Source organism: Erithacus rubecula, assembly GCF_903797595.1.
Source record: "Erithacus rubecula genome assembly, chromosome: 3".
Taxonomy (NCBI): Eukaryota; Metazoa; Chordata; class Aves; order Passeriformes; family Muscicapidae; genus Erithacus; species Erithacus rubecula.
In genome coordinates, this window is record NC_136689.1 from 141096339 (window position 1) to 141117770 (window position 21432).

A 21432-nucleotide genomic window follows, 5' to 3' on the forward strand; every position below is an offset into this window, starting at 1 on the left:
ATACTTTTTGTGGGTTTTTTTTTAACATCTACTTGCTTTTCCAGCTTCCTCTGTCCATTTACAGCCCTGCTTTTGACACATCTCCAGCACACAAGTGGGATGTGTGGCCCCTGTAGCCAGTCCCTGCAGGCACCAGGCTGTGGCTTCCAGCCAGTTCTGGGTGCTCTGTCCTTCTTCCCAGGACTGAGCCTGCCTTGTCCACATCTCCCAGCCCCATCAGCCCAGAGGATGAGGGTCCAGATCTCTTGCTCTCATGTAAATGATCACAAAGCCAGTTATGTCCTGTGGAATTCAGCAGGGGACAGTGTAAAGGGGGATGATCAGATAAAACAGGTTTGGTTGTGGTGGACCCATGGGTGCTGCTTGATTTCCCAGTGGATCTGAAAGCAAATACTCATTTAACTTGGGCCAGTCTCTGCTTTTTTTCTGTCTGACCCTATTTTTTCCTCACAGTTTTCCAGACTGCTTCAATTCTTCTCACCTTTTCATCACTTTCCCTTCAATCCCTTCACCTTTCCTTTGCTTCTTTTCTTCTTCTTTGAACTCATAAATTACTTCTGTGTAAGACTGCTTCTACTCACATTCTCCCTGTCTCACAAAGGGCTGAGAAAGAATTTGCTGTTACAATGGAATCAAGATTTTGTTTTGTTATGATTTATTATGTTTTATTATGACCCTTGCTTTGCATTGATAGGAAGCTGTTCAGAAAAATGGAATGGAGGCTTGAGATTCTCTTCTTTAAGGAAATTTAATACCACAGTGGAAGTCAGATTCTCTCTATCTTCTTTAGATCCTTTTTGATAAGGTAGTATTTGACTTCAGCAGTTGCCACCTGTGGTATTTCTCACTTTCTTAGGAGGTTGAAGGAGGGAAAATCAGATCTGATCTGATCTGAGCTCAGTACCTTGAACATATGAAGCAATGTGGCCCTGCAAGTGTTATGAAATCATTCCTAGCAAGTCTAATGAAATCATTCAGTGATCTTTCTGAAGTCCCCAAATATTATACTCTACAAAAAAGGAGCCCTAGGGGAAATTAAAATTCCATCTTTAGAATGCAGTTTGAATAGTATGCAGTTAATATGCAATGGAGCCACATATTAAAAAGCAAGGAGAATTATTTTGAATAGCTGCTTATTAATTGTGCATCCATTACCTTGATTTAAAAATACAGAATGATAAGGCTAACTGTGCAATTCAGTGAAGTTCTTTTAACACAAAGACTCTGTGTTCCACCAGTAACATGTGTGATTAATCAGCACCATCTAAGCCTTAAATCCATTGCCAAGTGTAAGAGCAGCATTGGAGCAACCAGCAGTAGCAGCATAAATTGGTGTAAACCAGAACTCAGGATGATTTCAATACTGACAGGTGTAAGTGTCATGTAAAATTAAGGTTCTTTTGAGTGTTCTTTACAGCCCTGGGAGGTCTGAATAGCAGTGGGCAGGACTCTTGTGTCTGTTCCTTCAGGCTTGGTGGCTTTTGCCCAGTTTCATCCAGGTTGAACCTCTCGTGCCATTACATTCTCTTTTTTGGGTACCTGTCCCAGTCTTTTACTGCCAGGCTGCACCTCTACACCATTGGTCTCATATTTATTGTTCCACACTATCTCTGAGGATCCTTGCCTTTTGTTTCCTTCCCAAAAGATATCATTTACCCTAACATATCACAGTACCTTTATCTCCCACCTGCTTATATAATCTTACTGTCCTTGCTCTGCCCCCCATTTCCAGGTGCTTGCTCTTACCACCTTGTTGAGCTGCTCCAGGGCTTTGAAATTGCAGATTCTGGTTTCCTTTCTTTTCTGCAGCTTCCTTTCAAGCACCCTCCATGAGACAGATCTAAACAGGTGTTGCTGAGCTAAACAATGCTTTTCTACCTGTAAACAGCAGAAAAAAGAACCAAAATAGTGTATTTTGCAATGCTGAGTGTGGCTTTTGAGTACTGGGTATTTCTCTGCTCAGTCCCTTAATCCACAGTGGTGAGACTGTTGTTTACACCTGTAATTCCTGGAAATTTTGGCATGAGAGAAAAACAAATGAGAATTTACATGATTTTGTTCAACAGTGTACATCACCATTTTCTGCAAGTGTGGCCATTCTCTCAGGTCACTTTATCAGAGCTACATTGATTTAGAGAGCTAAACACACTTTCTTACCATCTTCCCTCCTTCCCTGCATACTCCAATCTATTGAAAAAGGTGTTTTGCTAAAAGATTAGTAACTTCCCCACAGGAATACCAAGGGCTTCATCAAATACAATAGGAAAAAAACCCCTTGAATATGTGCATCCAAGCTCTTACACACATTACCATTTTCAAAGAAAGACTGGCAAGGATTTGAATATAGTGTACAAAAAGCAGGTTTACTCTCTGGCACAAAGCATTATTATTGTATAGTCTCAAGCCAGTGTGAAATCAATGTGATAATATGTGCTTTAATGATTTATTTCAGTTGTCTTACTTGGAAATCCAAGTTGGATTAAATTGTTTTATTTATATGTTAGCACTTAGGACATCTTGGAGATAAAAGAAAAGCATTTCTTACCAGAGAGATGAGATAGTGTCACACCTTCTGCAAGTGATTTATTGGAGTTATTTGTTAAGAATCAAAAAGAGCTTTTGTATTCTGTGTGTGTTGTTTCCTCAGATGAGAGTTTGCCTAAAGGTCTGTGTGAGTGGGTAGAAGGAGTTGTTGATATGCTGCTGTTTATATATGTATAGAACATTCTTTTGAGTCACCTCAGTTTCCCTGAGAGATTGTGATGATTACTGTTTCAGGCATGTCTGTATTTCACTTTGAGAGAGGTTATTTGAAAACTTGAAAAAGCTTTAATCCTGTTTTCTTCTTGTTTACACAGAAGGTGAAAGAGCTTTACCATCAATACCAAAGTAAGTTTTGTGCTTTCTTTTCTTATATATTAAAAAAAAATATTTTGAAAAATAGTGATGCTTTTGGAATTTCTTGCACTTGCCTAATTTTTATTGTTGCTTCTGGATTCAGGACAAATAGCACGTAGGGCATAAAAAGCTCACAGTAGTATTAAAATACAAAGATATCAGAAAGAGAATCTGAGAACAAAAGTGCATAATGCATTCATCATATTTGACAATAACAAAAGCAGGATGTTTTGGAAAAAACTTGACTGGGATTCAGGCTATTTCTTTTGAATCCATGAGTAAATATAATTATAGGAGTGATGCTAAACAATTTGTGAATTGTGGTTTCAATCTGTGAGTCAGTCTGTGGTTTCCTTTTTCCTAATTGTCATCTTTTTTGCTTATGTGAAATACAGAAAACACACTTTTTGCTTCTATCATAAATCTGTCACATTACCTTTTCTTAATAAAACTTCTTAATGGAGCCAGTTGAGATCTAGACAGTGTAATAAAGAATAGCAGTTATTAATTTAAATATTAATTTTGCACAGTAAATACCTCTTTATTGTTTTAAATATAGAAAATCTATTCTCCAGTAATAATTGTGGATGCCAGGAAAACACTGATTCTATGTCAGGCAAACAGAGATGCTTTTTTTCCCCTGGTTGGTTTTATGGTGATACTTGAATAAAGATGCCCTGAGACAAGTTACCTGCATCTAATAATTCTTACAAAGTGTGCTAAGATACCTCTCTGCATTTTTCTTCTTCCCAATCTTTAAGGTGAATAATAAATTTCTGCTTTAGCTCTGATTTAGACTATTCTTTCTGTTGTTGGAGTTGGTGGTCTCTAATGTAGCAAGCCTTGAATTCTTCCTGATGATTCTGTGCTCCCCTGGTGTCAGTGGCTGGGTCTCCATCCTCTCTGGGGGTTGTCATGGTTGTCCCACCTTTCCATGGGCAGTTCCTTGTGGCCTTCTAAACATGAGTCTTTAAAGCAAGACACTTTTTTATTTTGGGATACAGGTTGTGCCTGCTTTGTCCCAGTCATCTCATTCTGTTTCTTCCTTTATTTCTGGAAGGAGTCCAGAACTATTTTTATTACTTTCTTAACTACTGGATGGAGCATAGAATACAATTTGTTCCTGAATTAGTTATTTCACACAGGTTCTGCTGCAGCCCTCACTACCAGGCAGCTTTCTCACACTGTGGAAGTTAAAATTCAGGGAAGAAAAGTTGAGGCTGGAAGCATAAAATCAGTAAAGTTAGTGTGCATTCATGAAACAGGAACATTTCTAAAATTTCTTTTTACTTCAATAGACACAAATGAGAAACACAGAATAACACTGTATTTACATAAAGCTTAACCCTTTTTTATTTGTAAGGATTTCTGGGATAAAATAAGGTTTGAAGAGAAAGCTTCTCATTTTTGGGGCATTTTACCAAAACTAAATTTGTACACTTGAGTCTTTTAAACAAGGGCACCACATGTGTTCCAAGTCTGGCAGCAGAACTTTTATCAAATGCACAAAATTGCCAGCCAACAACATCTTGCATCTGGGAAGATTTACCTTTGCCAGCTGAAAATCCTGATTCCTGAAGGCAGGAAGTGCAGTGCTCTCTTGACCATTAAAATTGTGGTTATATATGTAAGTGGTGAAAAGTTGAGAATTTGTTAGAATTTTTGATCCTTATGAATGTTTATATGTAACATAACATATACATAATGTATACATAATCTATATGTGATGAGCAATACATTTATATATAATGCATAGATAATGAATATTTATATGTAATGGGCAATACATTTATACGTGATGAATACATAATGTATACTTAACAGTGAACACTTATAAATAACTGCATTTAAATGTGATTGGTTTTCTATATTTGACTTGTAAATTAATTCAAAATACTACAGGATAAGTCTTTTTACAGACAGGAAATCAATTCATACTCAGTTTCCAGCAGATCTCACAGACAGTATGAGCACAGCCAGGTTACACACATCTTAAAAGTGTGCATAGTTTAGGTTTTGTGTTTTCCTTCAAGTTCTCCAGGTTTCTGTGAATGGCTGTGCTCATTAAAACCCTCCTGGCTCCCCCAGATGGGATTTAGTGGTAGATTCCTGCCTGGCTTCTCTCCCCTGCTCATCCTGTGGCTGGGAGGTGGCTCAGCCCTGCTGATTGCAGTAGGTGCCTGTTGGGATGAACTGCCAGTGTTTGAAGGATGTACAGCATTCAGCACTTCCAACTTCTGTTTTCCAGGCTGGCCAACAATGAGAAGCAAGGAGTGAGGTCTCACACAGTCTCTGTGTCAGGTAAGGCTCATCCAGACCAGGAGCTGAGTTTATTTCTGGAGCTGGCAGATGTGCAGGCAGCTTTTCCACTCACTGCTGCTGCAGAGCTGCTGAGTGCCCCAGACTGGATCTGTGCTGCCTTTGTAGAACAGTTTCTAAAGAGAAACTTCTGTGCAACAGCCACATCTGTGCAGTTACTTCAAAGCCAGGGTGCTTGTCAGAATTTGCACTTAACTTTGTGATGAAGTAGAATGTCATTGGTGAGATCTGGAATTACCTGTGTATGTGTTAATTGTGAGGGAGCAGCTTAGAAAAGGGAAAATAGGCAATTAAATATTAATCATTGCTTTACAGAAAGGAGAAACTTAATAGCTGGTTTTCTGTAGCTGTTTAGATATAAGCATTTAATTTTTGCTCTTGAAAATGACAAGTTAATTGAAGGATGGGTGTGTGAGGTAATATGTGTTGTTTCTATTCTTTATAGGTTTCTAAGAATTCTCTAAGTTAACATGGGATTTTAAAAGTTTTTATGCTTAAGAGAGAATATGTTTCTTTTTCAGAATCTCAAATAATTTTGAAGGATTGATTCATAGTAGTGTCTTAGTAGAAAATTTATTTCTAAATCAGTATACCTAATATTTATTAAGGGAGTTTTGATGCATGAATGTATTTAAAATATGATCTGTTCCAATAGGTTTCTGGTACTTGGTCACAAACTTGAGGAACCAATATGTGACTCAGTGGATTTCCCACTCCTGACTTAGAGGGAGGTTCAGCCCCACTTTAACATTTATGTGAGCTCTTAGTGGCAAATACTCAAAACCCCAACATATTTCATACAATAAGGAAGAAAGATAAAGAAACATTTGATTAATTTCCTACTTCTCAGATTCCTTTCCCCACCCTTTGACACTTCTAAAAGATGTTTGAGATTCACTGCTGTACATAGGAAGCCCAAATAGACACTGCAAGAAACTAGGTGAGAAGATTTGAGTTAAAGTGAGGATAAAGCTGCAGGGTTTATAGAACTTTACCAGTTTAATAGAGCTTTACCAGTTACTGTGGCCTCTCAGAGTCAAATAGCTCTTCTTTCTTCAGTGCCTGGCAAGCATGGTAGAATAGGTAGATAAGCATGAAGCATGGTCAGCATGTTCTCTCTTAATTCTTACCTGTGTGACTCACTTTAGCTGTTAAAAAAGTTGGAATTTCTGAAGTGATTAGTGCTGTGCTTTTTAATTATTCCACTCACCCTCAAAAAGGCTAATATTCAGGATGAAACAAGCTGTCTACAGCCCCAAATTTCCACTCCTTCAGTTTTTCTGAGAATGCCAATAATACTTTTAATAATAAAACCAATAATAAATGCTGACTTCATGATCCTTTCTTGCTGTCACTCTGAATTTGCAAATTTGGGTATCTTCTGCTGAAGTTCTTTGGTGTTTCAGAGCACAAACAACTTATTTTTTAAACTAGCATTTGGAAGTTAGTGTAGGAAGTTAGTTGTAATACCTTCAGCTCTGGCACTGTGGGGATCACATGAAGGATGGGGGGAAATGAGAGCATTGCTGTAGCAGTGCTGGAGGTGAGATGGTTCTTCAGGTACACTGAGCTGCACAACTGGCTCCTGTGAGCAGTGCAATGAAATTAAACCAGAAAATATCATCTTCATTCTCCCAATACCAAAACCTAAAAAATTAGATATTATTATTATATTGTAGGAATGATTTATATATTTCTATAATAAAACATTTGTGCTTGGTGCTTGTTTTTATACCATGTTACAAACCACTAGAAATGCTGACATAATGCTGGAGTGGTTTATGCCAAAGCATTTAATATTCAGTCTCAAGGGTTTGTTCTTCTTGTAATATAATGACACAGAACACACAAATACATTTTTTATTATTTGAAGTTATTTGAAATGCACTGAGTATGCCATTGTATTAAATTTAAACCAGAGGCAGATTGCTGATATGAACCCACATGACAGGGGTTATTCTCAGGAGCTGCTTTCTGTAAGAATCTCTTGAATCCCCAGAGGAATCAGTTTGCTCTGAATGAAGTGATGCTTGATGTAGATGTGGAGAAGTGTCACTCCTGTTGTCAGATGGAACAAGGGAGGCACCAGCTGAGCACAATGCTCAGCTCAGCCCAGTCCCAGCTCAGCAGAGCCTGGCAGCAGCCAGGGCTGTGGGGGTGCTGCTGTGGGTGCAGAACAGGAACTTTTCTCTGCTGACATTGCAGTGGCTCAGAGCCAAAGGTTTCAGATAAGATGAGCTTTTGTAGCTCAGTGACATCTGTAACTGCTCCACACCTTTGGTGGTTTAAATCATAAATTAACTCTGCTGTTTGATTTCACTAACACTGCTCCCCTTTCTTTAGACCTCTCCCAATGCTAAAGATAAATAGCAAAAATCTAACAGAGAGATTCAGCAAAAAAATTCAGAAGTCAGATATATTAATAGTTTTAACCTGCTTAGTTCAAAAGGGAAGTTTAACAGTGAGTTCCAAAAGTGGAATAAACCAGCAATATCCAAACCCAGTTGGAAATATGATTTGGTGGTTTGAAAGTTCTGGTATTTGTCTGAAGCTTTGCAGGTTTTAAAAGGAACTTGTTAGTGAAAGACACTTTGTCTTTTTTAAATATTTATTAACATACTTTGGAACATTTCTGGTCTAGTGAAGTGAAAACTTGGTCTTTTCCAAGTGCTCCAATATTCCAAAGCACACAAAGATAGAAGGTTTGTAAATACTTCTGTTTTTATTTTTTTCTCCTCTAAAAAAGGCCTTTTGAAATGAGTGAGGGATGAAGTTGGTTTCAGGAATCCAAAGCAGCAAATTGCTGGATCTGTGAGTCTGTGTCACTGAACCAGGTTTCACCATACATCTCTTGCTGCTTCAGTTTCTTCTTGTGTTGTCTGCCTTGATTCCTCAAATTCTCTGTTCCTTGCAGTGGACACTATCTTTGTGTGCAGCTAAAATGCCTGCCAGATTCCCCTCCTTTTTAAAAGCATAGTAATTTTATGCCTCAACACATTTGTGTAAGATTGTAAGTAACTGTGAATAAGCTAAATTAAATTAGTTGGAATTTAGATTTCTTTGGTAACCATCTCATGTTTTGGCTGAAGTTGCTGTCATTCACCAGAAACAATGAGTGTTTTAGCTAATAGGTAATTGCTGCTTTTACCTCCTCCTCCCTCTGCATTAAAAAGAAGTTCTTTGTACTTAGCCAGGAGTGTACACTCAGGAAATGGTATGGCTAAATTATTTGCTCTGTGCAAATAGTATATGAAATGTGTAAGAAGCAACACACCAGTTAACTCTAATTTTATTGACTACATTTCCACTATTTGACTTGGAGGCATCTTATTAAAACTCTCTGCTGTAGTCTAAAGGAACTTACTTTGGCCAGCAGTTTGTTTTTAAATAGCAAACATTAGCCTTGGTAAGTGATCTTATATTTCCAGATACACATATTTCCAAAAATAATAACTTACCTGGTCAGTTATATATTACAGAAAGTTTTTCATAAAATTAAATCACTATAGCAGTAGCTGCTTGCTCCCTTTTCACATGAATTCCTTCTGACACAGAGTTCTTTGGTTTCTTCTGCCCCTTCCTTGCTTGTGTAAATATGACTAAGAAGAATAATTCTGCTTTTGCATCCCTTGGCTAATCTCTGTGCCTCCTTTGCCCTGGAGAATTCATTAATTTTTTTTAATCCTAGCTCAAATGCTGCTTTCCATGCAGTGCCACAGAATATGAATTTCAGGCCTGTGTGTTCCAGTGAGCACTGAACAGGCAGAGTATTGAACAAGTGTTGGCAAGTTCTTGGCAGTGCTGGGTTAATGGTTGGACTTGATGATCTTAAGGGTCTTTTTCAACCTAAAGGCTCCTGTGATTCCAAGCACTCCCTCCTGGCATTTGGATATTCAGGTACTCTTGTGAAATGATGTTTTTGTGGGGAGGGAGCTGTGAGTGGGAAGATGACAAGGAGGGGGAGATGAGATGTCCAGCATCAGGGGATGTGTCTGAAGGGGATTTTAGGATGTCCCACAGGGTTAGTCTTGTTAAAGCAAGTGCTGGTTTTGCAGCTTTAATATGAGCTTAGTTGGTGAAGGAAATTAAAAGGTCTCTGAAACAGTCCTGGTTTCAGCTGATAATGCAGAGTGTTCAAGGCACCTGAGTAACAGACCCCAGGACACAAACATTTAAGAGGAAAATAAGTATATTAAAGAGAAATATGGTTTGTTATCCTGTTCCCCAGCTGGTGCAGCTGCTGTCAGTAGCACAAGCAGCATTTTAAACTCAAAGGGGTGCAGCTCTAAGGGCATCATGAAATGATGGCAGGAGTTTCTAATAATTGTGGTTGTGCCATTGCCTCTCTATCCCATGGTTTAGATATATTCAGTAATATGCCCTGTGGAAGATCTGACCTCTTGGAGCAAATATCTATATAGGAGCTGAAGGATTTTAGTAACCTCAAAGAGGGGGCTTCTCAGCAAGTTTCCAGGTTCTGCTTTAAAATCAAAAATGTATATCATAACACTGTTAGACTTTAATCACTGTGATTAACTCCTGGTCATGGCAGTGAAATGAGAGTTCTTCTCTAAGGTGCTGCTGAGGAGCAGATCCTGTTTGAGGGAGCTGCCAGTTTAGTCATGCCATTCAGCTGAAATTTTGGTTTGAATGGAAAAAAGACCCTGTTTTAAAGGAGGTAAGCCTGATTTAAGTGAGATTTTATAATGAAGGAAAAAAAGACAACCTTTATGGTATGGTTTGTAAGTAAAAGAGGCTTTCAGGAAGTTTCCTATAGAGCAGAAGCCAAATGTAAAAACAAACAGGAGAGGAAAAATAAAAAATAAATCTATTCACCTGATGTCAGTGTTACTTCAAAGTGCTCTGAATGAAGGAGATGTTGGTGTGTGAAAGGACCTGTCTGTCCTGAGTCCAAGCTGATCACCAGCAAAACTGTGAACAGGATGGAAAGACAAATTGAATTTTATGGAATCACTTCTGCTTGCAGAGCACAGTGCAGGCTCTGTCATGATTCTTGTGCTCTGCATGAATCTCCGCCCTGTCTGAAAGAGTTTCTTGTGTAGGACTTGTATTTCTTAGCTTGTTTGAGTTGGGGAAGAAGGTGGCTTTTGCTTGAGGTTGAAAAATTGGCAGTTTTTTAATGTCCATTTTGTCAAGACACTCACTCCAAAAAGAGAAAGCTGAGAAGTGTAAGTAAATTTTTAGATGAAAAATTGTATCTTGAGCATTTAGGACTGTGTCACAGCTCAGCTGTGTTGTACTCCACAGCTCAGTTCTGAAAAGAAAGACTAAAGAGTCTTGCCATAAATTATGTAGTTATAAATTCAACTCAAGTAATTATTAAGTAATTTGAGGAATATAAAGACTTTGTTAAAGCTGTAGCTCTGCCATATGGTCACAGCACTGGGAGACATTCAAGCTTAAAGCTTACTGCAGATTAATTTTACAAACCTTGAGCAATTCATTAGTCCCCAGGTTCATGGAGGAGGGAGTTGCTTCTTAACTCACCCAGCTATTTCACTGATTAATAAGATAATATAGTTGAAATAGCCCTTAATGCTAATAAATTGCAGTATTTGAGATTCCCATCACAGTTGAATAGACTGGTGCTGTTATCTTTTCCTATTTTAGCCTGACTGGCTAAAAGGCTTCAACTCATGCATAGAAGACCAGAATGAATTGTGGTGACTGTCTAAAGACATTTCTACCCTATCAGTGTCATGGAAGTTCCTGCATTGATTCCATCAGCCTTTGGTGCTGTTTAAGGAGTTTTTGCTCTCCTGTGCTCCTCCTTTGTGAGCTTCTGATTGGATTTGAGCAGACACTTCTGCTGTGCAAATAGTAATAGTGTGGTATGACTGGAGAAATAACCCATGCAGGTTTGGGGGTTTGTTGTTTATGTAGAAACATATTTGGTGTGGCAGCCCCATAGTGTTCATTTGAGTTCAAAAGCTCAAAAATCAATAGATATATTTTCTCTACAGGATTTTTTTCCAAGGTTTTTCCTCAGACTGGTTCAAGAAACCAAAGTAGAATGGGATATTATCAGGTTCAGCCTTCCAGTATTTGCTATCTGCTCATACAAGGAGCTCCACTAGTAACTGCCCTGTAAAAAAAGAGCAGTAAAAGCCTGGTCTCTTTTTTTCTAACATAGTTATTGCCTAGCAAGTGATTTTTTTCCTCATTTTTGCCTTTTTTATCTTTTTCCACAATAATTTTAATGAATACTGAGTATAGGAACTAAGTAAATAAAGAATCCCATGCAGTTTTCAGCAGCATTCTTAAGCACCAGTGATATCCTGGCTGGAAGCTGCTGTGGAGTGCTGGAAATCCTTCAAAGTTGTATTCATTTCATTAAGGAAGGTATTCTCTAGAGTCATGGGAAAGTGTTAGAACTTCTGTTTTTTAAAATTTAAAATGAACTTTCTTTTGTAGCTAGACTTGCAGATGTGGTAAGTTTAAGACAAAGCATCTTCCATTTAGTGTGGCAGAACAGTTGAACAAATTTTAGACAGAAAATTTAAAAAAAAATTGTAATGCAATGGAATAGTTGGACCTCAGGGCATCAGGGCATGCAGATGGGGAATTTAAAACACCTTTACCTTTGCAATGTGCCTTCATTTGAAATAGGTTTGGTCAGGTGTCAGCAGCTTCTGCCACTCACCTGTCAGTGTGAGGGTGAGTAGCATTTCAGCACTTCAGGCTGAAATTATCTCTATATCCTGAGCAGGCAGGTCAGGAGTTGAAGCATCCCTTCCCTTTTAGATGGCTTGTGTTGCCTGCAGTGACTCTATACCTGTTCTTCTGTTTCAGTAGTGTTGGGTTCCCTCATTCTCATGTCAACACCTTTTCAGTAGTCACTTAAACCAGCTGCAGTATTTTTTCCTTTTCTTTCACAGTATGTCTGAAGCTTTTTTAAATGTTACCTGAGGTTTATGCTAGAATGACAGTGCTGAAAATTGTCTGTCATGTGATGTTAGGAAGAGAAGATCCTTGGGAGTATCAAGGGGAAGAACTCAGAGTGTTCCCCTTTAAATTGTCTTAAACCAAGATAAATGGAAATACTGATACACTGACTTAGTCAAGAATTTTACCCTCTCCTTGCATCTTTTTTAGTTTATGGCATTGAATCTGATTACTGTTCTTTCTCTCTGATATGTGCATTTTTCCCACTAGATTAATGATTCCTGTTTGCTCAGCACCCAGCAGTTTTTATGATGGTGGCTTTTGTTGATTGTACAAGTTACTTTCATTAAAATGTAATTTTCCTTTTCTACCCTTCCTGCACTCCTGCTACCACTGACTATCCCAGTAGCTGCTGCTGTGGGACTGGGCTGGTCTTCTAAGCCCTGCATTCCCAGCCTGTGTAACTCCAGGTGGCTGGACCTCACTCCTGAGTTTTGGCTGTGAAGAGCAGCAAGATGTGGGTTTTTTATTTAATTGATCTTTTTAACCACTTCTCACATTTCCTTGGAGAGAGGAAAAAGGGGAAAGCAGAGAACAGCAAACAGGTAACAAGAGAAATAAAATGAGCAGGTATCCTCAGGTGCTGAGTGTCATCTTGTGTCCTCCTTCTCACCTTGTGTGACTTCTTTGTATTTTTTCCTACTCCAAAATTTCCCTTGTCATGATAAGCACTCCTGATAAGCACATTGCTAAAAAATGCAGTGAGGTGACTGGGAAAGAGGGCAGTGAGGCTGCCATGGGCTGTTCACCCAGAGATCCTTGCAGACCTGGAATATCCATTGGCAAGGCAGGTCTGCACTGGGGATAAGACTGGTGGCAGATTTGAGATCATAAAATCTGTCAGTGCTGTATTTCAGGAGGTAGGAAAACCATGTTTTCCCTTGTTGTGTGTAACCCTGCTATGTGAAATACTTCTTTTGTGTTGTTTTAAGGGTTCAGAGAGTAAATACATACGTGTTTAAGTCTGGTGACTGCCACTTAAGCTGGAGTATAGCTGTCTGACAGAACTTAGATGGCAAACTTGGAAAAGCAGGTTGCACTTCTGTGATAGACAATATTCTTTGTGTTGTTAATGAATGGTATGAATAGCTGGCATGATCTGAGTTTTTAATTGGTTCTATTCCTACTACTAAGAACTGAAATATTAATTACTGTAGAAAGGAATTTGAAGGAAAATACCAAAAATGCTTTAGACTTTCAGATACATTTATATTTTCGTTTGGATATATGGAATTGTAATGTAAATCTTTACTTTTATGTTCATTCGTTGTAGATGTTCTCTTCAGTCTCTTTTCTTTTATTTCCAAATAATTTGTTTCTGTTTTTTTTCTCTTTCCTTTTCTTGCCTCTTTGTAAAGGAGTCAATCACTGTCAGCATAAAGTAAAGAAAGCTAGACGCTTTCTGCCTTTCGTCTTCTGTGCCCATGAGTCGCCGCCCAAGGGTACTGCTCTGCTCTTTGTCTAGGCTGCCTTATTAACCCAAAAGCTGAATATACTAACTCAGTTACTGTTTGTAAACTACTTTAGCCTCAGGTAAACAGAGTTCCAAGAATAATTTCATTATGTTTTCCTCCTGTTGAATTGGATTTTCATGCAGCGTCACCAGCTTGCTGGTCCCTGTTTTTATGGGGAATGTATTTTTGAGCATCATGTGCTACAATGACAAACATACTAAATTATTTTGTTTATATAGTTATGCAGACCTTGTCTGCCTTCTTTTTTTTTTTTTTTTTTTTTTTTTTTTTTTTTTGTTAAATATATTTTTACTTCATTCTTGGACCCCTGAACACAGCATGCTATGGATGAAACAGAATAGCAACAATAAGCATCAGCTGAGATCACTTGAATTAAACACGGACTACAGCGATGCTTTTGGCTGCATACTGGTCCAGCACTGATCTAGACCAGTTTGACTTTATTAGGGGTAAGAAGAATTTCCTCTTATCTATAAAAACTGTCTAAAATATTTGCCTTAGCTTGTGCTGTTGGGTTTGGTTTGCATTAGGGCTGCTGCAGTACACGTGGAGTCTGGTGTTTGTGTGAATCTTGCCCGTAGAGTCGCTCTCTTTGCCACTCGTTTAAATTTCAGCCTTGTACAAGTGCACAATGCTCTGTGTCCTTAAAACTTAGATGGTTTCATTTCTCAGTCATGTCTTGGTGATAGCTCAGGAGCACATTTCTTCTGGAAAGGTCAATACCAACTCTGCTTGTCCAAAGTCCTCAGTGTATGTGCAGAGTCAAGTTGAGGCGACTCATCTGGCTGTAGGAGAACTGCTTTAAAGAATTGAATAAACCCAGAAATTGACTTTCCTTAACAATGCATTAAAAAAACTAGCTTCAGTTCCAAATTTAGTTTTTGTGTACCTTTGTGTTTGAAAACATTATCTCTGTTTCATCATAAAAGCTTCTTAGAGCGTATCTCTGTCCCTTGGGTTTTAGGTGAGAAGTCTTAAATTCTGCTGCTTTTCTGGTTTCTCTTGAGTCAGGTATATAAGATAACTACAGACTGAATACTTTTGGATTACTCATGAATTTAATAGTATATTTTCCCCTCCCCCTTCTCTGTCCCCTCTCTCTCCCCCTCTTTTTTCTCTCTCCTTGCATGCCACCTGGATCTGCAGATGAAATTAGTGGGGACGGTAATATGTTTTCTAGTCTGTGTTACTAACGTGCAATATGCAACTCTTATCTCCATATACCACTTAATGCACATTTCAGTAATACATTTTATGCAGCTTTTAGTGTTGAAAAGTGGTCTGCTTTGGATATTAGCTGATAAATTCTGTACTTTACAGGCTGTGCAGCTAATGCTTTCTGCTAAACTGGGATTGGAAAAGGAAAAATTCTATTTCAAACGTACAGGGATGCAGTGGTGCATGTGCTTGCAATGAGACTTGTGGCATGATGCAAAGAAGGTTTAGAAATCTACAAGTGTCCAGTTTGGTTGAAATGGTTACATCATCATTAATTTGGTCAGTGGGTGAGATCAATGGAGGTAACACCTGAGAAATGAGTCTACTGAATATTGCTTTAAAGACATCAAAGTGCTGCTTGCATTAAAAGAAGATACAAGATTAATACAGATTGAATACATGAATATTAACCAGGTTTCAGCTATTCAAACTAATAAAGATAGATTTTAATGTTTGGGGTTTCCTTTTAAAAACTTCAGAAGTTACTACAAAATACTTAAATTCTGCAGATTTTTTGAGTCTCTTTTCCTCTGAAAAGAAGTTGGGATTTGGTTTTTTAAAAGAGATTTTTAGCTATTTTTCTAAAGGATTCCATCTGATGTTGGGAAAGAATCAAACTGCTGCTACTGATAGCATGTGTATCTTTATTCTTCTAAGTAGGAGACACTAAAAGGGCATAAAAGCAATATGCAAAGGAGAGAGATAAGAGGAAATAGAGATCACGTCTTGTGACATTCCTTTCTGTAAAATGTGAAGGGGTGTATTAACTTTTCATCTCCTTTCCTTTAGATACAAGCTAAAGATAATACCACACAATTTTCTTTATTTTCTTAAACATCAAAAGAACATTTTTTCTGTCATAAATTTAAAAATTATATTTCAGATATTACCCCTGCATAGCTTTTTATTAAAACTTGCCTTCTTTTGTAAATGACAAGGTCTGATAAATGAGAAGAATGATGAAAAAGGGAAGTTCAGACATGTGCTAAGGTCATGGATTAGCTATTATGGATTTAATACCCTGGGATGTTTCTCCCTACAGTTCCATAAATGCATTCAGATTTAGTAAAGATCAAATTGGCTCATTCATGTGTGTGACCACCACTACCTTTTCCTGAAAACAACTTGTTCATTTTGCCATCTCCAGGTGGTGGTGCTGGGTTTAAAAAATGCAGGAGGGCAGCATGATGAGCCCTGTTATTAAATCTGAGTTTTTCTGGATTTACCAAAGACATCTGGAATCTCTGAATGTGTTCAGCTCTTGAGAGTGCTGTAACACATCCTCCTTTGTGGAGCAGCCTGGAGAGCTCTGCCCAGCTCAGATTTGCTTCAGGCTCCATGGAGGTGCTGGAATATGTCTTAGCAGACACAGTTCTGGGAGATTTGGTGATAGTCTCAGTCTGTGATAAATACTGGGCTCAAGCCCCTCTGTGAGGGAGGGCAGTTCTCTTTGTTCCAGACCACTTTGAGCCCAGCAATGTTTGATGCCTTGACTGAATTTTCCTCTTAATTCCCAGAAACAATATCAGATATACATAGGAATTTTTTTTTCATATTCCTCCCCAGAGTATTAAATGTGGAAAAAGAAATATTTTTGTAGTTAATTGTGTACATCTGATTTATTTGGATTGATGATGAAGACACTTCTGGTTTCATGATGGTTTTGGGCAATGTATCAAAACCATGTAAAAGTGCTCTGTGCTGTTCTGAGAATGCTTTTAGTATGAATTAACTCATTAATTTAAAATAGAGAGAGATGAACAAGCCCTGCCACTGATCACATTCTGAAAGCAATTTTTTTCTAACATAGATTAAGAACTTTCTGTTATTTTCAACGAAATCCTGTCACAATATTAGAAGGAAATGGATTATCTCCATCATGTTGGAAATCTTTTTTTAATGCTTGTTTTTAAAATCAAACTGAGGCTTATATTTACAAAAACATTAGTTTATAATGTAGGGAAGAAAATAAAGTACCAAAGAAGAGATAAGTGCTCTTGGAGTGTTCTGCCTGTTCAGAATTGTGCACTGTCTTTGCAATTATTGCATTTTCAATAGGTGACTTTGCTTTGCTATGTCCCAAATAGAAATTGCCTAGCAAAATTTAAAATTGCATAGAATTTCCCAGTTCTGTTTTTTACAACACCTGGCATATTCCTACAGGAGTTCAAAAGAAAAAACAGCTTTAATTTTATTTAAGTAGTAAGAAACTAGGATCATAAAATTAAACTTAGTCCCTGAAGTGTGTTGAACTTCAAAGGTTATAGGCAGCCTGCAGTTTCCTGATGGTTGAATATTCAGTTTGCCTGAAAACTGAGCCTCTTGCTTATCTGTATGTGCAGTATTGATGAGCCTTGCTCTGGTTTCAGGGCTGGGTTGAGCTGAAGGACCATGCCATCCTTCTTCCCACTCACTGTGCCTTTGTCCCAGCCCAGGCCATTGCTCTGGAAGTGATGCCAGGGAGCTGCAGGGATGTATCCATATGCTCCAGGGCAGATGGGGGAAAAAGGGGAGGAGATCATGACTTCCAGAGGCTTTCCAGTGAAATCAACCACAAAAACTGCACAGTGGGTTTGGAAATTACTCATTTTTGAGAACCTCTCTCTGTGTTTAAAGTTGGTGAGTAGAATTTGACAGCCTTGAAGTAAAAAATGAACCCACTGTTGTGGACTGGCTTTAAAGCCCCTGGAGGAATTGATGTGACCTTTAGGAAATGACCTACACACACTGAAAGTTCAAGGGAAGGGAAGGACCTTCTGATATGACTTGACACCATTTAAGCCATTTTGAGAACAAATTATATAAAAGTTGCAAGTTTTAAACAGAGGAAGAAATGTATTGTCATTTTTCTGAAAATTTCGGGAAGCTGTTTCCAAAACCTGTCACTGAAATCTCGAGTCTTGACTACAAAACTAATGGTGAATTTCTACTAAACAAGGAAAATTGTGATAAAAATGGGGAGGAGAGTGTGGTTTGAAAGGTCATTGTGCTCTAGAAGATTCTGTGGTAAATAACTCACCTGGCCAGACTGACAGTAGGGGGAAGCTGCCCTGGAACATCATTGGTGTCTTCTGCCTGTTTGACATAAAAAATAACAAACTGTTTTCACACTTTATTGCAGGTAAAGCAATTAAACTCATTCATAATTTTTTCTCTTTACAAATGGAATTTGCTGTTTAAAAAGATTTTAAATCAACAGTTTAGATGGGTCCCAATTGCAAAATTCAATCTTTTTTGAATACAAAGGTATCTTCATTTTTTTTTCTTTGTTGAGTGCACCTATGTGATGTAATGCAATTGGCACTGAGGTCATTATCATACCATGAATTATGCATGAGCAAGCTTTAGTCATGCTGTATTCAATGTGACCTGGCAATGCTGAACTTGGGGTCTGGGACATCTCAGTCTTGATACATTGGAGATGTTGTTCTGGAGAATTGTTTTCATCTGCTTTTCCCGAAACTCTTCAATTCCTCCCTTTGCAGAGACTGATGACTATGCAGAGATTATAGATGAAGAAGACACTTACACAATGCCCTCAAGTAAGTGCCATGGTTAACTTGGGAACTTTCCTCTCCAAAAGCTTCCTTAGTTTAGCAGGGACTAAAATGTGGATTTTTTTTTTATTGTGATGCTGAACATAACACTTAAAGATTGGATAAGATCTCTGTGATGAGAGCAAACTCTGTGGATTGCTGTCTGACTGTCTCACCTTGCTCTGTGACAGATCTGGTGCTCTCCAGTTCCATGAGAGAGCAACACTCAACTGTACCACATGCAATTTTGTTAAAGATGAAGGACTGCAGGAACAAAAATAAAATTCCAAGTTCTGCTGAGTCTTCATCTTTGAAGTAAAAACAGTGGTGCTTAAGCCACTACAAGGATTTTGTGTTACAGCTTGTTTGAATTATGATATAATCCTAAACATCAAGGCAAATTCATTTAATGTGAAAGTCCAATATTCTGATTTTAAAAGCTGCATCTGGGAAATTCCAGATGCATTTGGGCAACCAAGGATTCCTCTGGAAGCAGACAATCCCTTGATACAGAATCCTGCCAAAAACATCAGGTTTGGTCAGTATGAGAGGGGAGTTCTGCTGAGCTGGGGGCACATTCTGCTGAAGGACCATGAGCTTGCATAGATTTCTGAGCTTACCATGGTGCAGAATGTTTCATAATCACTTCAGTGATTGCAGCATTATTTCCACAGGTGTGGAAAATCTTTGAAAAGCAAGAATATATGTTTTGCAAAACATATATATATGTATGAACATCAGTATTTGAAAAGCAAGAATATATGTTTTCCAGAAACAAACTGAGCATTTTTATTGTCTTGCAGTTAAGTCACTATATATTCTATTAGCATAGTTTTAGGATCCAAACATACTGTGATAAAGTATATCCTCTATTTTTGTTAACAGATTAACTTTGTGTAATTTATTTCCCCCATTCCCTCCCCCCCCCACCTTTTTATTTAAATTCTCATGGAAGTAATTACTTGTGGGCCCAGCCCTGGATGTGCTGAACACTTGAATATGGCTTCAATGCAAACCCAGGAGATGGGCTGTGGAGGGAAATTCATTAAGTGCTTTGCTGGATTGAAGGGGACTCAAGTGTTCAGCTCCCAAAGGACTGAGTCAGTAAAGATCACAAGAACAGGCCTGTGACTTCTGCTAATGTAAACTTTAAATTGCATCAGTATATTTCTTCTTCTTTTTTTTTTTTTAATGTTGAAAAATGTTTGTCCTGTTTTGATTGTAAGAAGCTCTATCTAAGTAAGCATTTGATTTTTCTCTTAATTGCACTGCAGAAAGCTATGGAATAGATGAAGGTAACAGGAGACCCTTTACCCATCCCTGTATGCTTGCAGTTTGGAATGATGTGGAATTTTTAAGCTTACTATTCACTTTCATGTAATAAACATTATTTATTATAGTTAAACCAGTTAGCTTTGGGATTTTAAAGAGGAAAATGCAGTACCTAACAAAAAAAAGAGTTGAAAAAGACATTTATCACCTGGTTAGCCAGCTCTACATGACATTACTTCTGTAGTCTTAGTGATGTCAAAGTCAAGGTTATGAAGTTCTAATCTGGTTGGTTATTTTTTCTCTGAAAAATACAACTACAGGTGAAAACATATACTGTGCATGCTTTTCTGCTATTCCTGAAATATTTTTCCATGTCTGCTAGAAATTAAATTGCAAATGAAATCATTCAATTGCAATTGATTGAATGTTTTGCTGAAGTGCTGAGCCATTTTTATCAGAAATATCCTCAGCCTGTTAAACTGTGACATTAACAAAATTGCATAAGGCCTCCAAACATCTCAATTTTACTTCAGTTACACACTGGCAGAGGTGTAGTGCACTCAAAATTTCACTTTTTCATTTTGTCTTTATTTGCCATGCTCTTGTTCCTGTGGGTTTTTTCCTTGCAGTTACCTCTTTAAAAGTTCTCTGGGCTTTTTTGATGGTTCCAAAATCTAAAATAGCACATGGTGGAGTCCTCTTAAACAGCCAAAGGAGTGTGTGCTAAGGCTGTGCTTAACATCATTGGTGTTGCCTTTAACTGTTTGTGTGCTTTGTCTTTCACCAGCTGTAATTAAAAAGGATTTAATTATGTTTATTGCACTGAAATGAGTGCACTGTGGTTAATTTAACAATGTAAATCTTGCAGTTCTTTCCCCCTTGCTTTGGTTCAAACTTTTGAGAGGTTTGAGAGGTCTCCACTGTGTGTGTGCAGCATCTCTATAGGTTGGTGTGCAGCAAAAGTTAATCTTAGTTCTTCATATGTGAGACATTTGAGTGACTTACTTTGAGTTTTGTGTCTTGTGGATGATTTCCTTACCCTTCAGCAGAAACTTAATATTTCAAGTGCATTATATTGTTGTAGCCAGAGATTATGAGATTCAAAGGGAGAGGATTGAGCTGGGGCGCTGCATTGGGGAAGGACAGTTTGGAGATGTGCACCAAGGAGTTTACATGAGCCCGGTAAGCCTCGCTTCTCAAACAATTCACAGCTTTCCTGGATAAAAAAATACAGTATTCCTTAGAGGTCCTGGTCTGAGTCTTCCAGAACAAATGAAAATTTGGTCCACTGACAGTCTCACTGTCTCACAGCAAAGCCCAATAAAGTTCCTGTGTTTTCCTGAAATAAAATACAAAATACTCGGACGCTGATCCAGCAAAATCCCAATGCACTTCAGTGAAACCAAGGAGGGTGGCAGGACTTGTGTAATTTAGGATGGTGCTTATGAGCTTTTCTGGAAAGACTAAATAGATAAAAAAATTGTGTAAAATAGCAAGAGAAAGCTGCAAAAAATAGTTAATTTCAACAAATTTCAAGTTTATAATAAAATAAATATTTCATATTAGAAGAAATTATTGAATTTTTTTGTAAATTATACAAGAATTCTTGTGGACAATAATCTAATTCTAACTTCAGAAATGGCTGGTTAGGGTCCTGGGTTTGGTGGGTTAAATAATCTTCAGTGCAGTATTTAAGTGAATAAAGATAAATGTTCCATTTCAGACAAGTTTGGAGTCTGGTCTGATAC

The 21432-nt window shown here is 37.9% G+C and overlaps 1 protein-coding gene across 12 annotated transcripts in view; it reads left to right on the forward strand.

Moving 5' to 3' along the window:
• The window catches only part of PTK2 (protein tyrosine kinase 2), a 188169-nt gene that overhangs the window by 129241 nt on the left and 37496 nt on the right, over positions 1-21432 (forward strand). For 4 of the 12 annotated variants that reach the window (XM_079302187.1, XM_079302186.1, XM_079302188.1 and 1 more), the window contains 7 exons: positions 2859-2889; positions 5147-5199; positions 13542-13625; positions 14805-14822; positions 18362-18418; positions 19687-19707; positions 20769-20866. In XM_079302187.1, the coding sequence (XP_079158313.1) occupies positions 2859-2889; positions 5147-5199; positions 13542-13625; positions 14805-14822; positions 18362-18418; positions 19687-19707; positions 20769-20866 (362 nt within the window). Of the gene's footprint in view, positions 1-2858; positions 2890-5146; positions 5200-13541; positions 13626-14804; positions 14823-18361; positions 18423-19686; positions 19708-20750; positions 20867-21432 lie in introns of all 12 variants that reach the window. The other 8 variants (XM_079302178.1, XM_079302179.1, XM_079302184.1 and 5 more) reach the window with 4 other exon arrangements.